We start from the raw sequence: 21038 nt of genomic DNA, 5'->3' as shown, positions 1-21038 counted from the left end.
AGCGCACGAAGCTAATGCTGCAGCTGTACATACTGTGCGACCGGTATGGACTGCGGATGCACGTGGACACCCTGACAGGTGAGCGCGACACGGCCCACTATACTACTCCTCAAGTACACTGTTCCTACGGCGGAGCTTTCTTTCGCGAAGCTCCTTTCTAGGCGACGACAGTGAGTTTTAGCTGTCCGTAAACGTATTGCTGTTTGCGGAATACGGGGTTACCGGAGAGGTGTATACTGCGACAGCAAAAGCGCTGGTAACGCCATCTTGTGACAGAAAGTTTAACCAGAGAGCGCACGAAGCTAATGCTGCAGCTGTACATACTGTGCGACCGGTATGGACTGCGGATGCACGTGGACACCCTGACAGGTGAGCGCGACACGGCCCCCTACTGCTCCTCAAGTACACAGTTCCTACGGCGGAGCTTTCTTTCGCGAAGCTCTTTGCTGCGCGACGACAGTGAGCTTTAGCTGTCCGTAAACGTACTACTGTTTGCGGAATACGGGGTTACCGGAGAGGTGTATACTGCGACAGCAAAAGCGCTGGTAACGCCATCTTGTGACAGAAAGTTTAACCAGAGAGCGCACGAAGCTAATGCTGCAGCTGTACATACTGTGCGACCGGTATGGACTGCGGATGCACGTGGACACCCTGACAGGTGAGCGCGACACGGCCCACTACTACTCCTCAAGTACACTGTTCCTACGGCGGAGCTTTCTTTCGCGAAGCTCCTTTCTAGGCGACGACAGTGAGTTTTAGCTGTCCGTAAACGTATTGCTGTTTGCGGAATACGGGCTTACCGGAGAGGTATATACTACGACAGCAAAAGCGCTGGTAACGCCATCTTGTGACAGAGTTTAACCAAAGAGCACACGAAGCTAATATTGCAGTGACTTACCGTATGCTACCTAAATGCGTATGTGTGGTGTCGGTAGTGACGTCAACGTTAACGTGCAATCCTAACATGTTTTTTTTTTTTTTGCGACCTCAACACTCCCGTATCACAAAAGCTTTTCAAACGCGTTGTAGTTAGACAAAGTATTACAAGATGTCGTGGCGTTGCTATTGCCGTCCACGGCTTCGGTAACCTGTAAACAGTAAGAAGATAAAGCTAGAGAGGTTCAGTGTGTGCGGTAGTCCGGTATACGCAATCGCATTTTCGGATGACCGGGTTACCGCGGAGGCGTAAACGTGAGCGGCCGAGTAGGTGGTGCTACCTGGTAGCACAGAGCTCAACCAGACAAACACAGAGATAATACTGAAGCAACCAAGTGTATTCTACTTAGCTGCTGGTATACATTTTCGGCATCGGCGTAATCGTCAACACGTTGCCTTTTCCCTTTTTATGTTTCAATAAGAACGCTCGTGGAACATAACACGTCTGTCAGGCATTGTGGTAAGACGAAGCGTCACAAGATGTGGCTACGAGCGTCCGGTAAACCCGCAAACCGGAATATCGGACTGGCCAAATCTATCCACTGTCAGTTATTTATTTACGTTTATTTATTTAGAAATACCGCGAGTCATAGCTCTGGCCCAAGAAAGGCGGGACTATATACAACACAAGAGCAGGTTTGTCTAACAACATGTCAACAGAACAAATTAATAGATCATCGTAATCCAAACAGGTCAAAGCGTTTTAAGTCTGCATCGATAAGTAATGTACACTGGAATCAAATGCACCAACATCAGTGAACAACCCGATTATACATATATATATTATAATACCTGCGTACATATAATACGCAGGCGTTCTCGTCAAAGAATAACAGAAAAAGCTGCATGTTGACGTTTACGTCGCCGCCAACGTTCTAAGTGCCAGTAGCTGAGCAAAATATGGTAGTACACCGACAGTGATAGTCACTGTAGCTCTATGTCTATGTTTTTCTTACCATGTTGCTGTGTAATTCTGAGCTGAGAATCCTGCCATGGATTCGTAATTCCAACTCGCACTAGTCGGTACTTTGTTATGCAATAATAGCTTCTTGTCCTATCTCTTTAATATCTTCGCCACAAGATGGTGTCGTGCCTGCGCGGCCGCTCACGTAAACATCCACGGTAACCCGGTATTCCGTGACGGCTAATACGTTATACAGACGCGCTAAAACTCTCTAACGCCTAGAAGAGCAAAACAAAACGCCAACCGCGTGCGCTATCGTATACGTAGCCCGATGAGACACGACAGGCTGCGCACAGCTCCATCAAGCGGGGATTTCTCCCACAAACGTGTTTCGAAACAGCATGTTGCGAGAGCGAGCAATTAAGTCGCAGCCGCAGGGAAGTTCGCTTGAGAGCAGCAGCAGCGGCGAACAACGCAGTCAGAGCACAGGAGACGGTGCTAGACGTTATTAGCGGCGGTCATCGAAAGAAAGAAAGGTTAAAGAAGAAAGAATAATACAGCACGTACAATCGTGAGGGCTCGAAAGACTTCGTTAAAACGTAGTCGCGTTTATAAAGTGCGTACCGCGGCATCTCAGGCTCGCGGAAACTCTGGCCTCTCGTTATATACTATGTACATGTTAGAGAACCTCGCCACGGCGAATAACACGCATACACTCGTGCCGTCCACATATTGAGAGACAACGGAGAAGAAATTAATATAGAAAACCGAAACGAGTTTATAATTAACCCCGGAAGAGAAGGGAGAGGGGATGTGGGGGGTTGGTTCGAGGGCTCCAGACCTCGGACAGCGTGGTCGTGGGCGCACTTTTAGAAGCGCAATATTTTTAAGCTAAACAAAAAAACAAATAGGACAGGAAAGAAAGAGAAATGGCGTATGTCAACGGGTGCCAGAGTTCCGGTCGCTACAGATAGACAAACGAAAATTAAAACAAAATTAAATCATTACATAGAAGAAAGGAGAGGGCAGAGAGTGTAACGGACAAAGAACACAAAAACGGCAGTAATCAGAGCAAGCGTAATCTACGCAGCTTGCTTTGGAATAAAAGCAAAACGTCTAAGAGCAAGAGTAGAAAGTACGCGAAATATGTGCTCAAGGAGGGGGAGATACGCTAGGAGAGTCTAATATTCAAACAAAAGAAAGGAGGGAACGGGGAACGGAGGCGAGCAGAAGGCAAGTTCATACGAGTAACGGCATGCCTGCTACAGCAACGGGGAGGGCGAGCACGTCGCCCGGAGCTCTTAAGTCGTTAGTTAATCACGTCCTAATGAGGGACGCCGTTGCAAGAAAGAAAAAAAGAAACGTCGGAAGTGCGCCCGGAGAACGAAGAGCAAGAAGCGAGGAACGGACGCGATAAGTATAGGAGGACTCGGAAACAACTGAGTGACGTAGAGTGGATCGTGACAAGCACGGTGAACGAGAGCAGTACAGGCAGCGCCAGGCAGACGGAAACAAGATGGACAGACGTCTTGTTTTGCGCTGGGACTGTGGCTGCAGGCTACGAGCAGACGGGAAAAAAATTAAAGGACAAGTACGACGAAACCACTGGTGTCGTCTGTTCAAAGTAGTGTGCTCGCGTCGTCTTTCACTCGTGTTCTCGTCTGTGTATCATTATCACCATCATCGCCATCATCATCATCATCAGCAGCAGCAGCAGCAGCAGCAGCAGCAGCCTATTTTTATGTTCCCTGCAGGATGAATTTAAGGCCTCTCCCTCTGATCTCCAATTACCCGTGCCTTGCGATAGCTGATTCCGGCCTTGCGCATGCAGATTTCCTAGTTTCACCACCTCACCGATCGTTTTCTGGCGCCCTCGACTGCGCTTCCCTTCCCTTGGTACCCATTCTGTAAATCTAATGGTGCCCCGGTTTCCACCCTACGCATTAAATGACCTGGCCAGCTCAATTCCTTTCTCTTAATGTCAACTGGAATATCGGCTATCTCCGTTTGCTCTCCGATCCACGCCGTTATCTTCGTGTCTCTTAATGTTACGCCTAACATTTCTCGTTCGACAGCTCTTTGCGAAGTCCTTGTTATCGAGCTTCATTGTTATCCTCTGAGTTTATGCCCCATATGTTAGCGCCGGTAGAATGCAATGATTCTACAGTTTTCTTTTCAACCACAGTGGTAAGCTCCCATTCAGTATTTGGTAATGCCTGCCGTATGGACTCCAACCCATAATTATTCTGTAAGTTTCCTTCTCATGGTCAGAGTCTCCTGTGCGTAACCAACCTAGATAAACGTACTCCTTCACATACTTTAGAGGCTGACTGGCGATGCTGAATTCTTGTTCCCTTGCCAGGCTATTGAACATTACCTCTCTCTTCTGCATATTAATCTTCAACGCCGGTCTTACATTTTCTCGGTTAAGGTCATCAATCATTTGTTGCAAATCATCTCCATGGTGTTGCTCAACAGGACTATGTTATCTGCAAACCTAAAATTGCTGAAACATCCGCCGCTGATACTCACTCTTAAGCCTTCCCAGTCTAATGGCTTGAATACTTCTTTCAAGCATGCAGTGAATAGCATTGGAGGGATTGTCTCCTTGCCTGTTCCATTTCTTGATAGGTAAATTTCTACTTTTCTTGTGGAGAACCAAGGTGGCTGTAGAATCTTTGTAGATATCCTGTATATAAGTGGCGTCCACAACCCGACGTCTGTGCCATGTTTCCGGCTTCGCAATCGCTTCCGCCGCTCGCAACCAGCAAAATCATAGCCTTCGAGATTTACATTTGTCATAAAAAGGGCGCCACCGCTCGGGCGTGCATTGGGACACCACCTATAGCGCTGAAACCATCGCTACAGGCAGCGCAAAGCAGACGGCCGGGAGCATGAAGGACAGACGACGCGCGGCCATGCCAGTGTCGTCTGTTCCTACTGTTCCCTTCTGCTTTCCAGTGCCTAGATGCAGTCGTGTTTCAAGGCGCGCGCCCTGAACCATGCAGTGTCGTCTGTTCCTTCTTTTGCCTTCTGATTTCTAGTGCCTACGTGCAGTCGCGTTTCAAGACGCGCGCCCTGAACCACGTGAACCCTGCGACGCGACAGAGAGTGCCAAAAAAGACACAAACGCAGATGTTTGGGACTTGAAGCGAGATACACACTCCTGTTCGGAATACGGGCACGACGAACAAGCGTTTACCTTATTTTTCTCTGTACAGCTGGCGAGACATAAGGGTCACAGAGAGATGGAGAGCAGAAGTTTTCAACAGTGCGCAAACACGGCAAATTTCAGCCTGGAGCCAACGTTTAGACAAGGAGACTTGTCCTATAGTCAGTACGAGCAGTTACTCCGGCAACAGAAGTTACCAGCACTCGCTTGCATGCAACAATCCATGCAACACACAACCTATAGACACGATAGCGTCGGTCTGTAATTTGAATATGCGAGAAAATATCATTCAGTTACGCGGAAACTCAAAACACAAACCCCTTTTCCAGCGTTTCTACCATTCATAGAGCGGCGCGCGCCCGTTTCCTTGCAACACCATCCAGATGGCGCTCGCCTCCGCGCAACCGACGCATCCGCACCTCACGCAAGAGGCCGCGTTTCTACTGCAGAAAGCTCGCCTTCGTGTAGCGTTCACCGCCAGCGTTTGCCGGTAAACATTACGGTTACATAGTTGCCGGGAAGCGTGAGAAGCAGTCGGGGACCTTTGATGCTATCGCGTTCCACTCTTAAAGGCGAAGCTTAAGCGTCCTCGAAACTTTTGCGATGTCGATCGTCACGGTCCGGCTACTATATACATATCCGGCGGGCCACAATGGTTCTCGCACGCAAGTCGTTCACTTCTTCTTGCACCTTTAGCACTCGGAGACAGCAGAAAGAGAAAGGGGAGGGAGCACGTTCTTTTCTTACGCGGCCTTCCGAAACGGGCGAAGGGCCATTAGGCTTAGCGCCCGGACACCCCTATCAGCCGCCCTCGTACGACAGGAATTAAGAAGAGTGAGATCAGTGGCAAAAAGGTTAGAAACGGCACAGATACAGTATATAACGAGCTCCCCACGCGCGCGACAGGTACAACTAAAAGGTGCAACGACGCATCGGCAAAGCGGACGAGAAAGAAAAAAAAGAAACATCACGAGAAAGAAGTTTCTAAATAAATAAGTAAATGAAAGCCACGGCTGCTACACGGGCTCTCTGAAACCGCTTCAAACGTAGTCGTTACAGAAGTCTAAGGAGAAGTCGCAGAAGAATCAAGATGAAAAACACAGACGAGGCAAGTCAAGCCAGCTATATATTAGAAGAGCGATCGACAGAAGAAAGAGAGAGAGAGAGACAGCGGGTCGAACACCTCTCACACTTTTCTTTCTCGATCTTTTCTAGGCTGCTCGGCGCTCTATCGCTGTCATTAGTTGCGGACCGTATTCAACCTGTTCCGCCCTCCTTCCATTTATTAAGATTAATTGCTCGATCGAAGGGCGCTAGATGGCGCGCGCAAGGGTGGCGGAAAGCACCGTTCAGTGTATGTATATATATATATATATATATATACACACACACGGTGATGGCACGAGGACGAAACTTCCTACACAAAAGGACACAGAAACCCTAATATCTTTGATCCTTCAGGAAAAGGTCTAGCGCGTTCACCCCATACAGAGTCAGCGAGTACAACGGCCTCAGCGCTGAAGCATCGAATAAGACCGGGCAGCACAGCCTAGGCGCGCGGCATCGTGTGGACGCTGGCAAAGGCTGTACAAAGCCTATTCAATGGCACCTCGGCTTGAATAACGGTGTCACCGATGGCGCCAAGCCTTTCCCTCTCTCCTAGAGTGGATAAACTAAAAGGGGGGAGAAGGGGGGGGGCGAACATGGGGCAGCGCGAGAAAAGGCTCGCGCGTCGAACAAAGGCCGAAGGAAACCGGAGCCGAACAAAGGGGCTTAAGAAGAACGACGAAAATGGAGAGGAACGTACGCCGTTAATGGACTGTCCCCACCGCCGGCGCCATGGGGAAAAATTACCTGACCTGCAGGGGAGAGAGAGAGAGAGAGGACAGGAAAGGCAGGGAGGTTAACGAGACGCATGTCCGGTTTGCTACCCTGCACCGTGGGAAGGGGGTACGGGGATGACCTGCAGGTCTGCAGGAGAGTTACAAAGGGGGGCAAGGGGGCATGCAGGCGCGACCCATATATGCTCCGTAATGGTGCATATGTGTCCGCGGGATGAATGAAGTGAGAACAGGCGGGCGGAGTGCGTAATTGACGCGGCGAAGCGCGCGCCCTCTGCCGGCTATCAACGGCGAAACTGGCTCGCTCGCCGTGCCTGGAAAGATTTACGGAGTCGGTCACAAAAGTTTACGGGACACCGGATTCGTGTGAAAGTTTCCAGTTCTCGCGCAGCCAGGGCAGGCGCGTAGCGTGGAACTCCAAAACTTTCGATTTGTAGCGTTGTGTATAGTCTTCGCGATCGACCGAGTGATTCAATAACTTGGAAAGAGTCATGCCTTAGCAGATGGAGCTCACATTTGTCGTGAAACCCGTGTCCCGTAAACTTGTGTGGCCGACTGTGGAGTAACTGGGGAAACCGCCGCTTTCTAACCTCTCACTGCACCCGATTTGGAAATTAGGCACTTCTGGAAATACGAGCAACATCCAAACTTAGAGGATAATTGGACAGTCAGAAAGAGACTAGAAAAAAGCACTGCAGAAAACCAAAGTTGATTTAAACGCTGCTATCGGTCATTTCCCGACATCCTCCCGTAAATTTTGCATTGAGGCGTTATCTATTACGTAACTTAACTAACTGTTAGCCAACTAAATTAAATTAATCAATTGTGCACATTAGAATATATACTCACGATTAACGAACAACTCCCATCAACATGTACTACGCGCCGTTGGCAAAGTCCTGTGTTATATATGTCTTTTTTTTTTGTTATTGGCCAAATTTAGTCAGCCCAGCCGATAATTACAGGATGCATTACGGAATATTACATTGAGCATTTTGTTATAATTACAGAGTTGGATTAAACCAAAGAACAGATAACAATTTGAGTTACGTATTATTCGATTGATTAATCGATCACTGAAAGTACTTATGGCGCCAAGGAAGGCAAAGTTGTTACATTAAGAAACCGGCCTAACTCGGAGAGCGGTACTCTAACGCGGAGATAAACAAAATGCTGTCAACAACAAATATTACATCAAAAAAGGATACAACACTTCATACATACGTAAGTATAACACAATTGTCTTGCTTTATATTGAATCTAATGTAATTCTTCTTCATAACACCTTTCAAACGTTGCCAGGGGGATTTCCATCAATATGGCGGATTAAGTTATAACTGCTGTCAAGTGTGGAATTTTGCACGTCTAGACTTCGAAGGCCACGGTTAGTCCTAACCTGCAGGGATCCTTTGAGCTACGGTTCTCAAGGTAAAATGCTTTTTTTTTTTTGTCCGTAGAAATGCTCGCTTGCGACGATTCCTGACTCCTTAACACAAAATAAAACAGCCATTGTAATATTCAAAGTGGTAAGACTCGATGAAAGCGTGTTTTTCAGAACACACCTCCCGAACGAACATAAGTACAACACAAGGCACATAACTTACAACAAAGACAAGATCTGGACAAATTACGGCATGCAAAAGAAAGCGTTCGTAGTTGCTGATTTTCTGAGTCAGTGCCCTGGCTTACTCGCTATGATAAATGAATCACCATTCCTAAGCATTTTCAAAAATAAAGTGAACGTGTATTTGTCGTCACTTCAGGTTATGACTGTTCATTCTTTTGTATACAAATCGCATTAAATATTTCTGTTACGTATTTCACGTACTTTCCGTTTTGCTTGTTTGTTTGTGTGTGTGTGCGTGTGCGTGTGTGTGTCCACTTGGTGTACCATGCTTACCCCGTGTGCTTGAACGTTTTGTGCGCTGGGAACGGGTCTCGGGGAAGGGGACTGACACTTAGGCATTCGTGCCTTTTTGTCAGCCTCTTTGACATAGATTATTTGTAATTTTCTGTCAAAATACAACATTCATTCATTCGTTCATTCATCCGCTCATTCGTCCTCGCTCTGTACACGCTCCGCAGTGGCGGCCCAGCTGGGCTCGGTGGGCTCGTCGCTGTTCGAGCTGTGCTGGTCGCTGGCCAGCTACCACCGCGCCCTGCGCCGCTCGGTGCCGGACAAGCACAACATGAGCCGCACCGGCTCGGCGCTGCAGTTCCTCTGGCGGCTGGGCACCGTGGCGTCGCGCGCCGGCGCGCTGGCCCTGTTCGCGTCCCAGTACCGGTACTGGCTGCTGCCGGCCTGCATCGGCCACTGGGGCGTCATGACCGTCTGGGTGATGCACCAGGGCACGCGCTTCTGCGACAGCGACGCCGGCCGACCGAGGCCCTGCCGCGAGTACCTGTTCAACATGCTCATCGGCGCCATCTACCTCTTCTGCTTCCTCAACGTCAAGGTGGGTTGGTGGGGTTCGACCGCCTGCGGGATCTCGGAGGACACGCTTCGACGCGCCTCGATGGATGTGTCCCACTCCGCGCGCAGAGAGACACTAAATAAACGTTTACACCCTTTTGCCACGCAACGACAATCGTCACCTGTCTTGACCGCATTTCCTTTCTTTTAACTCTACGAGCCCGGTGCTTCCCAGTATAAACGAACGGCTTGCGCGTTATCAGCATGACATAGCATTCTCCAAGGGAAAGTAGCGAGCGCAGCGTTTTCAAGAAAAAACGCAAGCGAGGCAGATGACGATTATCGTTGTGTGGCAAATATACACCCCAAAGGGTGCACGTTTGTTTAAGAGTGTACGCATTCTACACCCTTAAGCAAAATTACAACCTTTTGCTACACAACAACAATCGTCATCTGTCTTGCCCGCATTTCCTCTCTTTAACGCGGCGAGCCCCGTACTTCCAAATCACGAACGGCATGCGCGTTATCAGCATGACGGAGCATTCTCTCGATAGGAAAGTAGCGGGCGCGGCGTATTCAAGAAAGGAAACGCAAGCAAGGCAGATGACGCTTATTGTTGCGTGGCAAAGATACACCCCAAGGGGTGTAACTTTGCCTAAGAGCGTAAGAAAAGTTAACAGCCTTTTGGGGCTTATCTTGTCCCCAAACGATAATCGTCATGTGCCTTGCTTGAGTTTCCTCTCTTGAAAACTCGGCGCTCGCTACTTTCCTGTCGAGAATGCTCTGTCATGCTGATAACGCGCGAGCCGTTTGTGACTAGTATGTACCGGGCTCGCAGCGTTAAAGAAAGGAAATGCGGGCAAGACAGGTGACGGCTATTGCTTGGGGACAAAATACAGCCCCAAGGGTGTAAACTTTTTTTAGAATGTAGCTCCCTGACGAGCTAGCCCCGAAAGGTGGCTTCTCCGCAACAAGACTCCCCAAAAGGAGAAGCCCGCTTTAAAGTGACATAATCCTTAACGACGTCTGCTTGCGCATACGGTTAAATTCTAATCGCTGAAGGTGGACTACATTGCATTCTAAAGGAGCCAATGATTCAACCTAGCAGGTTTCATGAACATGAATTGCCCCGCAATGATCCCAGTAGGAAAAAAATTACTTTTTTTAATGTTTCCTTTTTAGAGCGCAGCTCTTTGGCGTCCGTTCCTGGGTTTCGCGTCGTCGTCGGCGTTGTCGTCGGCCTCGTAACCAGCTCCGCCCCCCTTTCATCCCCCCAGCGCTAGCAGCGACCGACTGATACCGCTGGATGCCGCTGACGCCGCTAGAGAGTCAAGATAACGTGACTGCATAGAACACCGTCGCCGCCATGCAGAAAGAGGAGGAAAGGGTCCCCCCCCCCCTGTTCTTGTGTGGCGGATAGGGTGCTCTTCAGTTGCCGACGCGCCGGTTATTTCACGTAGGCCCCGGCACGTCGACGAATACGTGACCACCTTCCCACGGCTAGACCTGGTTCTTAGCGCTGCGGAAGCGAGGGTATCATATTGTTTGTGTCTGCATCGGCGGCGTTGTCCCTGAAAGCAACTCCGCAGCTGGGGTTGACTCACTATCGGCGTCAGCGGCATCAGTCAGTCGCTGCTATCTCTTCCCTCCTCCCTTTATCGTGTTGTCCGCTTGCTGCGCGCGCTTCTGCCCCCATCGTTTGCCGCTGGGTGTACACGCCGCCCCCCTCCCCCCTCTTCCTGCGAGTCTCCGGTTGTCAAAGCGCCGGCTCGAACTTAATTCCTTTCTTCGCTCCTCCTCCAATGCAACCCCTGTGCGGTGGCAATCAGAGAGCCAGATCGGTGGCGGCGGATCTGTATATGTGCACCGCCCGAGCCGAAATTGCCGCTGCCGTTCGCCCTGTGCGGTGGCAATCAGAGAGCCAGATCGGTGGCGGCGGATCTGTATATGTGCACCGCCCGAGCCGAAATTGCCGCTGCCGTTCGCCACTGCGAAATTATCTTGCTGGTAGTAGCTGCCTACTTCGCCCCTACCGCACTCACGAAAGACGTCCTGCACTTCCTACAACTCGCATTAACCGTCCATCGATCCACACCGATGTTAGTAGTGGGGGACTTTAATGTTGACATAAAGACAAACAGCAATTTCCTAACACTTATGCGGGAGAACATCCCGTTCCTCTCGCTCGTAACGCGTCCCACGGCTGTGACAACCTCGCGAGGCACTTGTATAGATCTCGTCTTTGAGAATCAAGCATTGGTGTACCAAGTCGAACATATATCAGTCTATTTCTCCGACCACAAAGCTTCCTTCATGACTGTCAAGGACTGTTAGTGGAGTCTTTGTTAAAGGAATACGTGTGAAAAATAAAAAAAATTCTGTGATAGCGCATACATGTGTTGCTCGATTTCTTTGCCTCAATCTATCGAAAAGGTGAAACAGCTTATTTGCTGCGCTCAAATTTCGCATTAGGAAGTAACGTAATCGTCGGTAATTTTTTTTTTTTTTAATGTTTAGGGTGTCCTGACTCTTGCTTAAAGCAAAATATGACCAGTCGAAATTGTCGTCAGTACTTGACAGACTCGCTAGCGTCATCCGTCCTACTTTCTTTTTTCGCCCATGCAGGACGAGCCAACACGGTACAAGTACAGCGCCTACTACGTCATCGCCTTCCTGGAGAACACGGCGCTCATCGTGCTGTGGTACTTCCGCGCCGACCCGGTGCTCTGGTACCGGCTCCCGCTCCTCATCGGCGTCATCGGCAGCTTCGTCGTCGGCATTTTCTTCATGCTCGTCTACTACCGCTTCTTTCACCCCAACGGCCGACTGCCGCTGTACAACCCGATCGCCCGATGCTGCTGATAGCCACTTTCCCAGGGAGTAAAAGAAAGAAAACAAGATTTTCAGCACCAACGCAGGAAGAAACGGAACGTACGCCGCCTAAGAAAGTACACCGCCTTCTCATTTTTTTTCCTTTATAGTGACGTCGTGACTGACAAGCCGTTATCATCCTGAAAGACGCAGAACATTTCTGCGTAAGTCTTGCTGTCTCTCCCTCTAGGGCTAAGACGGCGGTTTCTTAGGTAACGGCAGCTGGTCACGTGGTTCGTTCGACGTGCGCTATTCCAAAGGGGAAAAAAAAGCTGACGAATGCGGTGCAAGTCACTCGCAGAACAGGATTTTTTTTTTTTTTCCAACCTGGGCTCACCGAGAAGACCCTGCGTCGACGTCCACAATAACACCCGATATTTACATTCGTTATCCTGCCACCGCGTGTGGAAGGATAACTCCGCCGGCGACTATAACATTGAGGCAAGAACGTTCGAATCGCTGGCGAAACAAATCCGAATAGCCAGTAAGTCAGTGCGAGCCTTTCGACGATCGCCTCCGCAAAGCAGTCGCCAGAGCAAGCCACGAGGAAACGGGGGAAAAAAAAAAACACCCAAATTCGTGGGAGAAAATGAATGGCGCCGCATTCCTGGCCGTCCTTACGGGCCTCTCCAACCGCGACGTGATGGATCATCCGCTCGCGTCCAGAAAGACGAGAAGCCTTTTTTCCACATCGCGTTTCTCCGGCGTTGGAAGGGGGGAGGAAAAACATCGCAAGAACGTTGCAGGCGCGGGATCTCGACATAAAAGGTCACGACGTCCCAGCCAACCCGGCACTAAGAGACGGGACGGGCCGTTCGCCACAAGACAACTTGGGGGACAGCAAGCGCATCGAATGTAGGCGGGAGCCGCCGGCGAAAACGACGAGAGCCGAGTCAAGCCGAGCCGCTTTCAGAAAAGAAGCACAGGAAGGGAAAAAGCGGAGTAAACGGTGTAATACGTAGTAAAAAAAAAAAAAAAAAAGAAGACGCGTGCGCGTCCTTCCGAAGCATCCAGCAGTGACGAAGCCCGGAGATTGGAGGACAAAGGAGTCGCTACAGACGTCGACCCCTCGGCATCCGTCAAATCGACCGGGGTCTCCGGGCGGGCGCCGGACGTCACAAAAAAAAAAAATAATAAGACTACGCGACGGCGGCTAGCGGGAGCTCGGATGACGCCAGCCCCCATCCGTCACCTTCAAAGAGAAGAGACGAAACGTTGGAGCGCGGGCGGGCTCTTTGCGTGTCGCCTGCCTTCTTAGTTATTCCTTTTCCTTCTTCTTTCCAACATAGAAGGACGCCGTCAGTAGAAGCGACGCGGGAAGCTTCGATTGCCCAACACTGCTACCTTACACGTGTAGGAGAGAAAGGCACGACCGACACGGCAGATGCGCCCGCAGCGCTGTTTACGACGGCGTGGCAAGCAGTGTGACCCCGCGATGCACCCGGGAACGTCAAAAAAATAAAAAATAAAACATTTCGCAATACGCAACACTCGCCCAGCGAGGACGACACGCGAGAAAGCGCCTACAGCGGGCCAGATTGTTTTCTTTCTTTAGTTTTTTTCGCGTCTCTAATGGGGTGACTGACACCGGCGAAGAGCAAGTACCGAAAACTCCGGCAACGTCGACGCTCGGTGATAGCACGGCGCGACGCGCGGAGAAACTTCTGCGAATGAAATGAAAGCAGAAAAAAGAAAGACGTGCCGAGACAAGCATTGTGTACGCGTGTGTGTGTGTGCGCGCGTTTGTGTGTGTGTGTGCTCCCACGTGTGATACATGATATCGCGTGCTAGAACGAGGCAGCATTTCGTCGCTTCGGACGTCGCTGTTTCTTCTCTCGTCGCTTTTCGTCTCGTCTCGTTGCTCTACCGCCCTTCTCAGGCGACAATCATCAAAGTCTGTTTTTTTTTCTTTCTGTTTTTGGCCGACACGTTCCGCAGACATTATACGAAGACTTGTGGCAGATTCCCTCCCCAGTAACGTTCAAGAAAACAAGGCGCCTATCGCAAAAAAAAAAGAAAAGAAGAAGAAGAAGAAGCAGCAGGAGAAGAAGGGGGGGGGGCGTTCCGAATGAACACGGTTCTCAACTTTCGCTAGCTGGGATTTCGTAGGGCCTTTCCGGTTGCAGGACCTCCCATGGAAACACGCCTCACCCACAGGTCCCGCATGGGGATAACCCAACCAGTCGTTCTGCGACCGCATTTCCAGGTGCATCCGCAAAACCGAAAAGAAGAAGCTTCGCAGACAATTATTAAACAAGTCAAACAATCGTGCAATATGTACCCCCTGTGTTCCCACAACACCGCTGCAGAGCTCGAATTAATTTATCCTTGAAAGCTAACTCTGCCTGTAGAATTACACCTGTGAAAAAGTGCTGGGGGAAAAAGAATGCACGCTAACATGTTAACAATAACCAGTGCAGTGGACAGTGAGCGACGCTGTGTACCCAGTGTTGTCCCCATACCCCGACGAAGACGCCAATCACGAGAATTCCCCACGGCAGAACCTGAAGGACTGTGCCAGTGGTGAATGTTCCGTTGTGATGTAGTGAGGAGCGGTGAACCAGGCATGTTCTCGATAGCAGTGTCGGACAGATTGTGTCACGGAGCATTGTGTGGTCTCACCCAGTAAGGCATGTGTATGTTTCGTGTGCCTCTGCTACAGGCATCTTGAGAAACACTTTTTGCCTATTCTCGAGCAAAACTTTTCGCTGATTCTGGTCGCAGCCCCAGTGTGGTGGTGGCGATCACTGTGTTTTGAATTTGTTTTCACTTGTCCTAGGTACATCAGTCCATTTGCACACTTCGTTAGGATCACAAGGTTACGTAAAACCCAGCTGCTGTCGCGGGCGAAGTGGCAGTTGCAGTGTACAAGCGAGCAGGATTACAGCTGAACTGCCAAGGAGGAGATCAACAACATTCTTGGCCTAGCAGAGTTTAATTTTCTTTCGCTCACCATAGGTACATCAGCTCATTTGCATGCTTCTTTAGGATTGCAGAGTTACATAACATCCAACTGCTGTCGTGCGAGGAACAATGTGGTGGTCGCAGTCGCGGTGTACAAGTGAGCATGTTTGCAGCCAAACTGCCGAGGAGCAGGTGAACAGTATCCTAGGCCTAGCAGAATTTAGTCTGATTTCACTCACCCTAGGTACATCAGCCTATGCGCACACTTTGTAAGGATTGTAGAGTTACAGAAATCCAGCTTATGTCATGAAAGGAACAAATCGGTGGCCGCAACGTACGAGTGAGCATGTTCGCAGCTAAACTGCCAAGCAGGAGATTAGCAATGTTATTCTAGACTAAAGGAATAGCTCAAGAATTCCTACCTTTTATGAAAGCAATGGAGTTCTGCTGCAGCCTTTAGAGAGCACTCCTATGTTCCGGGCAGGGGTACCCCAGTGCAAACTGGTGTCAGGATAAGGCCCCCCCAGTTACGGTGAGCACGGACGAATTTGGTGCAAAAGACAAGGCAGGCTCGATTTGTGCAAGGTATTGGAAATGAATAAATGAAAATTTGCTGTGTGGTGTAGACTAACTGTCTCATTCCGCTAAGATGCTGCCAGAGCGTGGCATGAAGTTTAGCACTCTTGTGTCATGCCGACACGTTCTAAGCTGCACCCTAATGCATACTGGCATGCCGTTGTGCTAGCAAGGCTGGTTGAAGTGCTCTGCCATAGTGGAAGCGAACATATTGCTGATATTAGCGAAGCTAAACTTGTGAAGGTGCACATTAGTTATGCATGACTGACAAAAGCTTGACAGGTGGCAGTTTGTGCACAGTTAATATGTGCACAGCTCTACACAGATAGGATAGTTAAAATGTACATTATACGTCACATGCAACAAAAAAAGCTGACAGTGTCGACATTTTTGTGTGCTGCTAGTATTCTTTTCTTATTGAAGTTTTTGTAGCAACTACACACTTTTTGAGGGCTAATTTTGGCCATTTGATGCTTCATAACAGTGGTAAAAATCACACTTTATAACAGGACAAGAGGAGACAGCACATACAAGTGCCAGCAGCTGTAATGTTCGTTTGTAGTGACAGGCTACATAAATGCAGGCACTACAAAGTGCAAGAGAACAGGTTTTACGAATCACACTCTGACAACTCTTAGTTGTCATATCTAATGGTTGCTAGTTGGTGCTCATGCATGTCATCTGCTTTTGTCCTTTTGTAAAGCACTGTTTTTTTGCCTAAATATACGTTACTAACTAGAAGTACAGTTAATTATGTTCAAAAACTCTTCACCAGGACAAGAGATCTGAATTGCAATTTTTTAGATAAAGAAGAAATGTAAGCAATTTGTCATTGCTTCGTGGTATACCTTAACATGACCACCTCAGCTAGATTTTAGAGCCCCAGAAATATTCTATGACAATGCTTGCCGTGGACAGACAACTGCTCGTACATATGACATTAGAAATTAATGGTGTTTTGTAGCTGTTGCGTCTTGGTTTAACCATGGGAATGGTCAAGTGTTGGGCCAGTTCAAAGGCAACCTTACAGTATTTAACTTTTTGTCATGTCATGAACCACGCAGGGATTTTATACAATCTGGCGGTCTCTCCGTCATCATTTAGAATTCTGCATCAAGAGCGCAGCAGTAACACTTTGTGGAGAGTATGATAATCAGGCACACAGATGATTTTACCTATTTGCAATGTTCAAAAAGCATTTACAAGCTCTTTCATGCACCTTCAGCAGATGTTATGAAATCGGATGGTTGCAACGCTGAGAATTGAAGTGCTCAAAAAGCACACCAATTTTTCATAAACTTTCAATATCAGCACAAGGCCAGTTGACCACTGCATCAATTCGTGCGCAATTAAACCACGGCATCACAACACGTTTGAAGAGACCAATGCTTGCACTCTCCCAACGTAGGCTCTCAAGCGCCTATGCTGCAGTTTGACAGTCATTTTGAAGTCACACTGAACTTCACCGCAAACAGAGCACCTAAGGCTGCTGCTGACAAGACTTTCATCAACTAAAGCTATATAATCCAGGGCATGCTGCAACCATGCTCACTCGTGGTGCCTTCGTTGAGTTTCCTGCACGATGACTGTTGTGGCTCGCCATGCTTGATAAAGAGGTTGACATTTCTGAATGATCATTTGGCCAGAAGCCCGCAAACGAACAACACACTCGTGGGAGCACAAGACAAACGTGACAACCACCAAAGAATGAATATAGAACTGATATTTGCATACAGAGGAAGAACTGTCCAAGGTGAGTGCCAGAGTTACAATCGTAGTCTTAAGTCAAGGATGCAACAAGAGCTGGGAAAGTTTTTACATGAGTCTGGATGCTTGTCTTGTACAGTTCTTCTCTTTGTGTCAGTGTCCGTTCGCTAGTTTGTACGCAAGTATGCACCCAACTGGCCCAGTGAGGAACTGTGTTCCATACATGGTGAGCCTACATGTGAAATGTTTCTTCTTCATGCAGAACATCGGTGTCAAAACCTGGCACACATGCCGCCAAATTAGCCAAGCCTTAAATGCAACACACTGTACAAATCAGTATCTGGAGGCTCAGACTAACAGGAAGCCAAGGGACTTGGTAAGGATTCATGGCATTTAAAAGGCAGGCGTATAAAACACAGCCTTTGCATTGTTCTTTTCAGCACTCATGTGAGCATGTTTTGTACACTATTCAAAACCATGAATCTGAAAGCCAGCTATCAGAAGTTGTCATCCTGAAGTGTTACAGTACATTATTTTTGGGTGCAAAAACAGAGATACGAAAGACTGACACGCACAAAAGCGCCTTAATGTTTGCGTCCTTCTTTCGTAAATCTCCTTTTCCACTGATAAAATAAAGTTCAGCAGACCCCACCAACTTGCCCAAAAAGTCTTTTTGATCCAAAAGTGCAAAAACACACATTTTCTGCTGAAGCCAGAGAGACAGCTCACTGACGCAAATGCTGTGATGTGTTATTTCATTTCTTTAAGATGCTGATTTGTGCAGCGCATCCCTTTTTACGGGGCAGCTAACGCTGTCTGACATGGCCTTTGTACTGACCCAGCTGTTCTATGGAAGCAATAATCGCTTCAGCTGCAGTTGTCCACTTATCTTCCTTCTACCCATGCGTGCATCTTTTTCCATGGCTTCTGTCTGATGAACATGTACAGTGCAGCACACTGTTAAAGGGAACATGCCAGTGTGTGGCTCTCACTTAGATGCTGTCGCTCCAGGTTCAAGTGCTAGCTATGGCGGTGGTAGCGATGTTGAAACTGACTGGTTTAGCCTGGCGGTGGAGGCTAGAAATTCATCTGCCTTCACTGCCTCTCTCAGAGTAAAACGAGCGCAGAAGACTGAAGATTTCTCTTCAAGCAGTCTGGTGGCCTTCTGGAACTGCCATACGGTGCACACAGTCATGCGAGAACGTGAAGCTATGTCATGGCTGAAACTACGTCAACGATCTGTGCAGGAGTGTAGAAAAGGTGTCATCAGCATCACCAACCAAAAGTTGTCGCTTTCCTGCGCAAAGCCAAGCGCGTTGAAACTTGCCACAGAGAGGAAGTCACACATGCTCTAGACTTGCGTGTTCCGTTTAGCAGTGAACCAGGCTGTACATGGTCACCCAGTGCTTAGCCTTGTTCTGACAGTGCCACAATTGAATGACTTGCTGAAATATGGAGTTGCTAAGGGCTGCTTAACCTTCACAAACACCCTCTCTCGGCCTCTGTGCTTTGAGTCTGGTTCTGTTACTACTCGAGACTGGTACTTGAACTGCTCTAGAGGTGACCGCACAGCAGTTAAATAAGACTTTCAACAGCTAACCCTTGCACCCTTTAGAACGAGAATGACTTTCAACAGAAATAAGTTAAATTAACACTTGTAAATGCAGTCAAACTTTGTTATAATGAGGTTGCATCCAACATTAAAATACCTTCGGTATATCTAGTGGTTGCACAAGGAATGTTGCTGGAGCCGAAGTCTCGATAACTGGACGTTTCTTTGTCAGAGCAAGTCTCCTTGCCAAAATGTTGGCTTCAGCAACATTCCTTATCCAATCGCTGTTAATCACTTCACGCCTTCGCCTTCCTGTAAACTTCCATCTTGTCTGAACTTTCATACATCTGATATCCATTATAAGCATATGTTTGTTACATGCTAACATCGGCGAGAAAGGTATCGCATTTTCTTCACTGCATCTGATAATTTGTTATATCCGTGTTTGTTATAGTACCTAAAAAAACTATTTGAGCCTTGCTTTTACTTAAGGTGTCATGATCAAACAAATAATTAGGGATCTTGTTTTTCCTCCTCGTAAGCAGTTCAAGCCTGCACTGATGTTAATTTACATCTGAGCAAAAAACACAACTCTACACCTGTGGAAGGGTTTTGGAGCTGGCATGTTTGTCTTGCAGCAACTTAGTAATGTATGCTAATCTTGCAGAGGAGTCACTCAAGGCGACAAAACAGTGCTTAGCTTCTAATCTTTATCAATAGCTGTCGCAAAAAACACACTGCTGGTGACGCTCCTAGATCTCTGTCGTCTCCTGTTTTTCAGCCACAAAGAAAGTGGCACGTTGTGACATACATGTCACGTTTTGCGGCTACCTGGCACAACCTACTGCCTAGTCGAACCAGCCGCAGCCAAAGTCTTTTTCGATCTCTCACAATCAATCTTGCTTGAGTGTTCCCATAAACTTGCTAGGCCTGTAGAGTAGCTTCTGAAACAGCTTACAGTAGAGGGCGCTATTTCCTTACACAGCCTGAGTCAGTGCCGCATCCTAGGAGATTTGCGATCGCAAACACACTTTGATACTTGAGACGTACACTCGAAAAAAATCCTTGCCACATAGCTGAGAATCGCCTTGTGTGAGAAATATGCAATTGACGTCAGAACACCTTACACAGATTCACACAGATGCCAGATATATATAAAAACAAGAAAAACATTACAAGCGCATATGTGTGTGTGGGTGAACGTTCCATCTTGTCTAGAAGTAGGAGATGTGTGCCAACGGCAGAAAGCAGTAGTGGGTTCTGTAGAGGGACATTTTTTGCACAACCTTGCGTGCTTTGCGACTGGGAAGATGTGAAAAGAAAAAAAAAATAGAAATTGAAGTGCATTGGTATGAGTGATGAGAGAACCCTCCTCTGTTTTCATGTGACCCGACCGTAAGGTTTGCGCAGCTCTTGCTTTCTCATTGCATTGAAGAAAGGTTCACTGAAACAATAAAAATGTCATCCTTTCAGACTTGTCTCCCTGTCGCCATCATCATTTTCACTGACAACCATAACTTGCAATAATTAGCCTATGCAAGGTAGGTTGGCCCCTGTTCAGTTTTTAACCGACACAGCTTTTCTGACCATTGCGTCAGCTTTCTAGTCCTGCTTGTGTGATTTTAGGGAAGGCTAGAACATCAGAACAACTGTTCCGTGGAGAGAGGGCAAGTTTTAAACTGGCGAGCGTTCTACCATTCATATTAATGCAGGCATGGCAATTGCCTTTTTATGCTTAGTGCTGATCGTGATCGCCACGTGATTTTGGGCACCCATTCACAGCTCTAGTACTACTTGCACACTTGGTTTGCCTTGCTGCACTAGGTTTCGGACCATCTCTCATCGTAGCTGCACAACTACGACACCAGCTCCCGCCACCATATGCGTCACCCGAGAAAGGTGGCACGAGAGTCGTGTGGGGAAGGCAAACATCGGGAAACACAAAGTCAAGCGTCCTCGCATCTGTCACGAGAAATGTGGCAACCTTGCTCACGAGTAGTAAAAAATTAATGGATGCCCGCAACTAGAATGCCAAGGTAGTGGCGGTGCTGCTACGGGTGGTGTGTTAGCCTGGCAGTCAGTGCTGGAAACTTCATGCCTAGCAACTGCGTGCAGCTGCACAAAGCATAAATCACACTACCATTGTTCGATCAGCTCACAGC

The 21038-nt window shown here is 48.3% G+C and overlaps 2 protein-coding genes across 5 annotated transcripts in view; one reads left to right on the top strand and one right to left on the bottom strand.

The window, feature by feature from the left end:
* The window catches only part of LOC129385563 (XK-related protein 6-like), a 266099-nt gene extending 245766 nt beyond the window's left edge, over nucleotides 1-20333 (top strand). The window contains exons 8-9 of the mRNA XM_055072243.2: nucleotides 8939-9309; nucleotides 11892-20333. Of these exons, the coding sequence (XP_054928218.1) occupies nucleotides 8939-9309; nucleotides 11892-12128 (608 nt within the window). The 3' untranslated portion in view covers nucleotides 12129-20333. The remainder of the gene's footprint in view (nucleotides 1-8938; nucleotides 9310-11891) is intronic.
* The window catches only part of LOC126534485 (ninein-like protein), a 496791-nt gene that overhangs the window by 365185 nt on the left and 110568 nt on the right, over nucleotides 1-21038 (bottom strand). The gene's annotated exons all lie outside the window — the stretch shown is intronic.

The sequence above is a fragment of the Dermacentor andersoni genome, chromosome 7 (genome assembly GCF_023375885.2).
Source record: "Dermacentor andersoni chromosome 7, qqDerAnde1_hic_scaffold, whole genome shotgun sequence".
Classification (NCBI taxonomy): domain Eukaryota; kingdom Metazoa; phylum Arthropoda; class Arachnida; order Ixodida; family Ixodidae; genus Dermacentor; species Dermacentor andersoni.
This window is presented reverse-complemented; position numbering and strand designations above follow the sequence as displayed.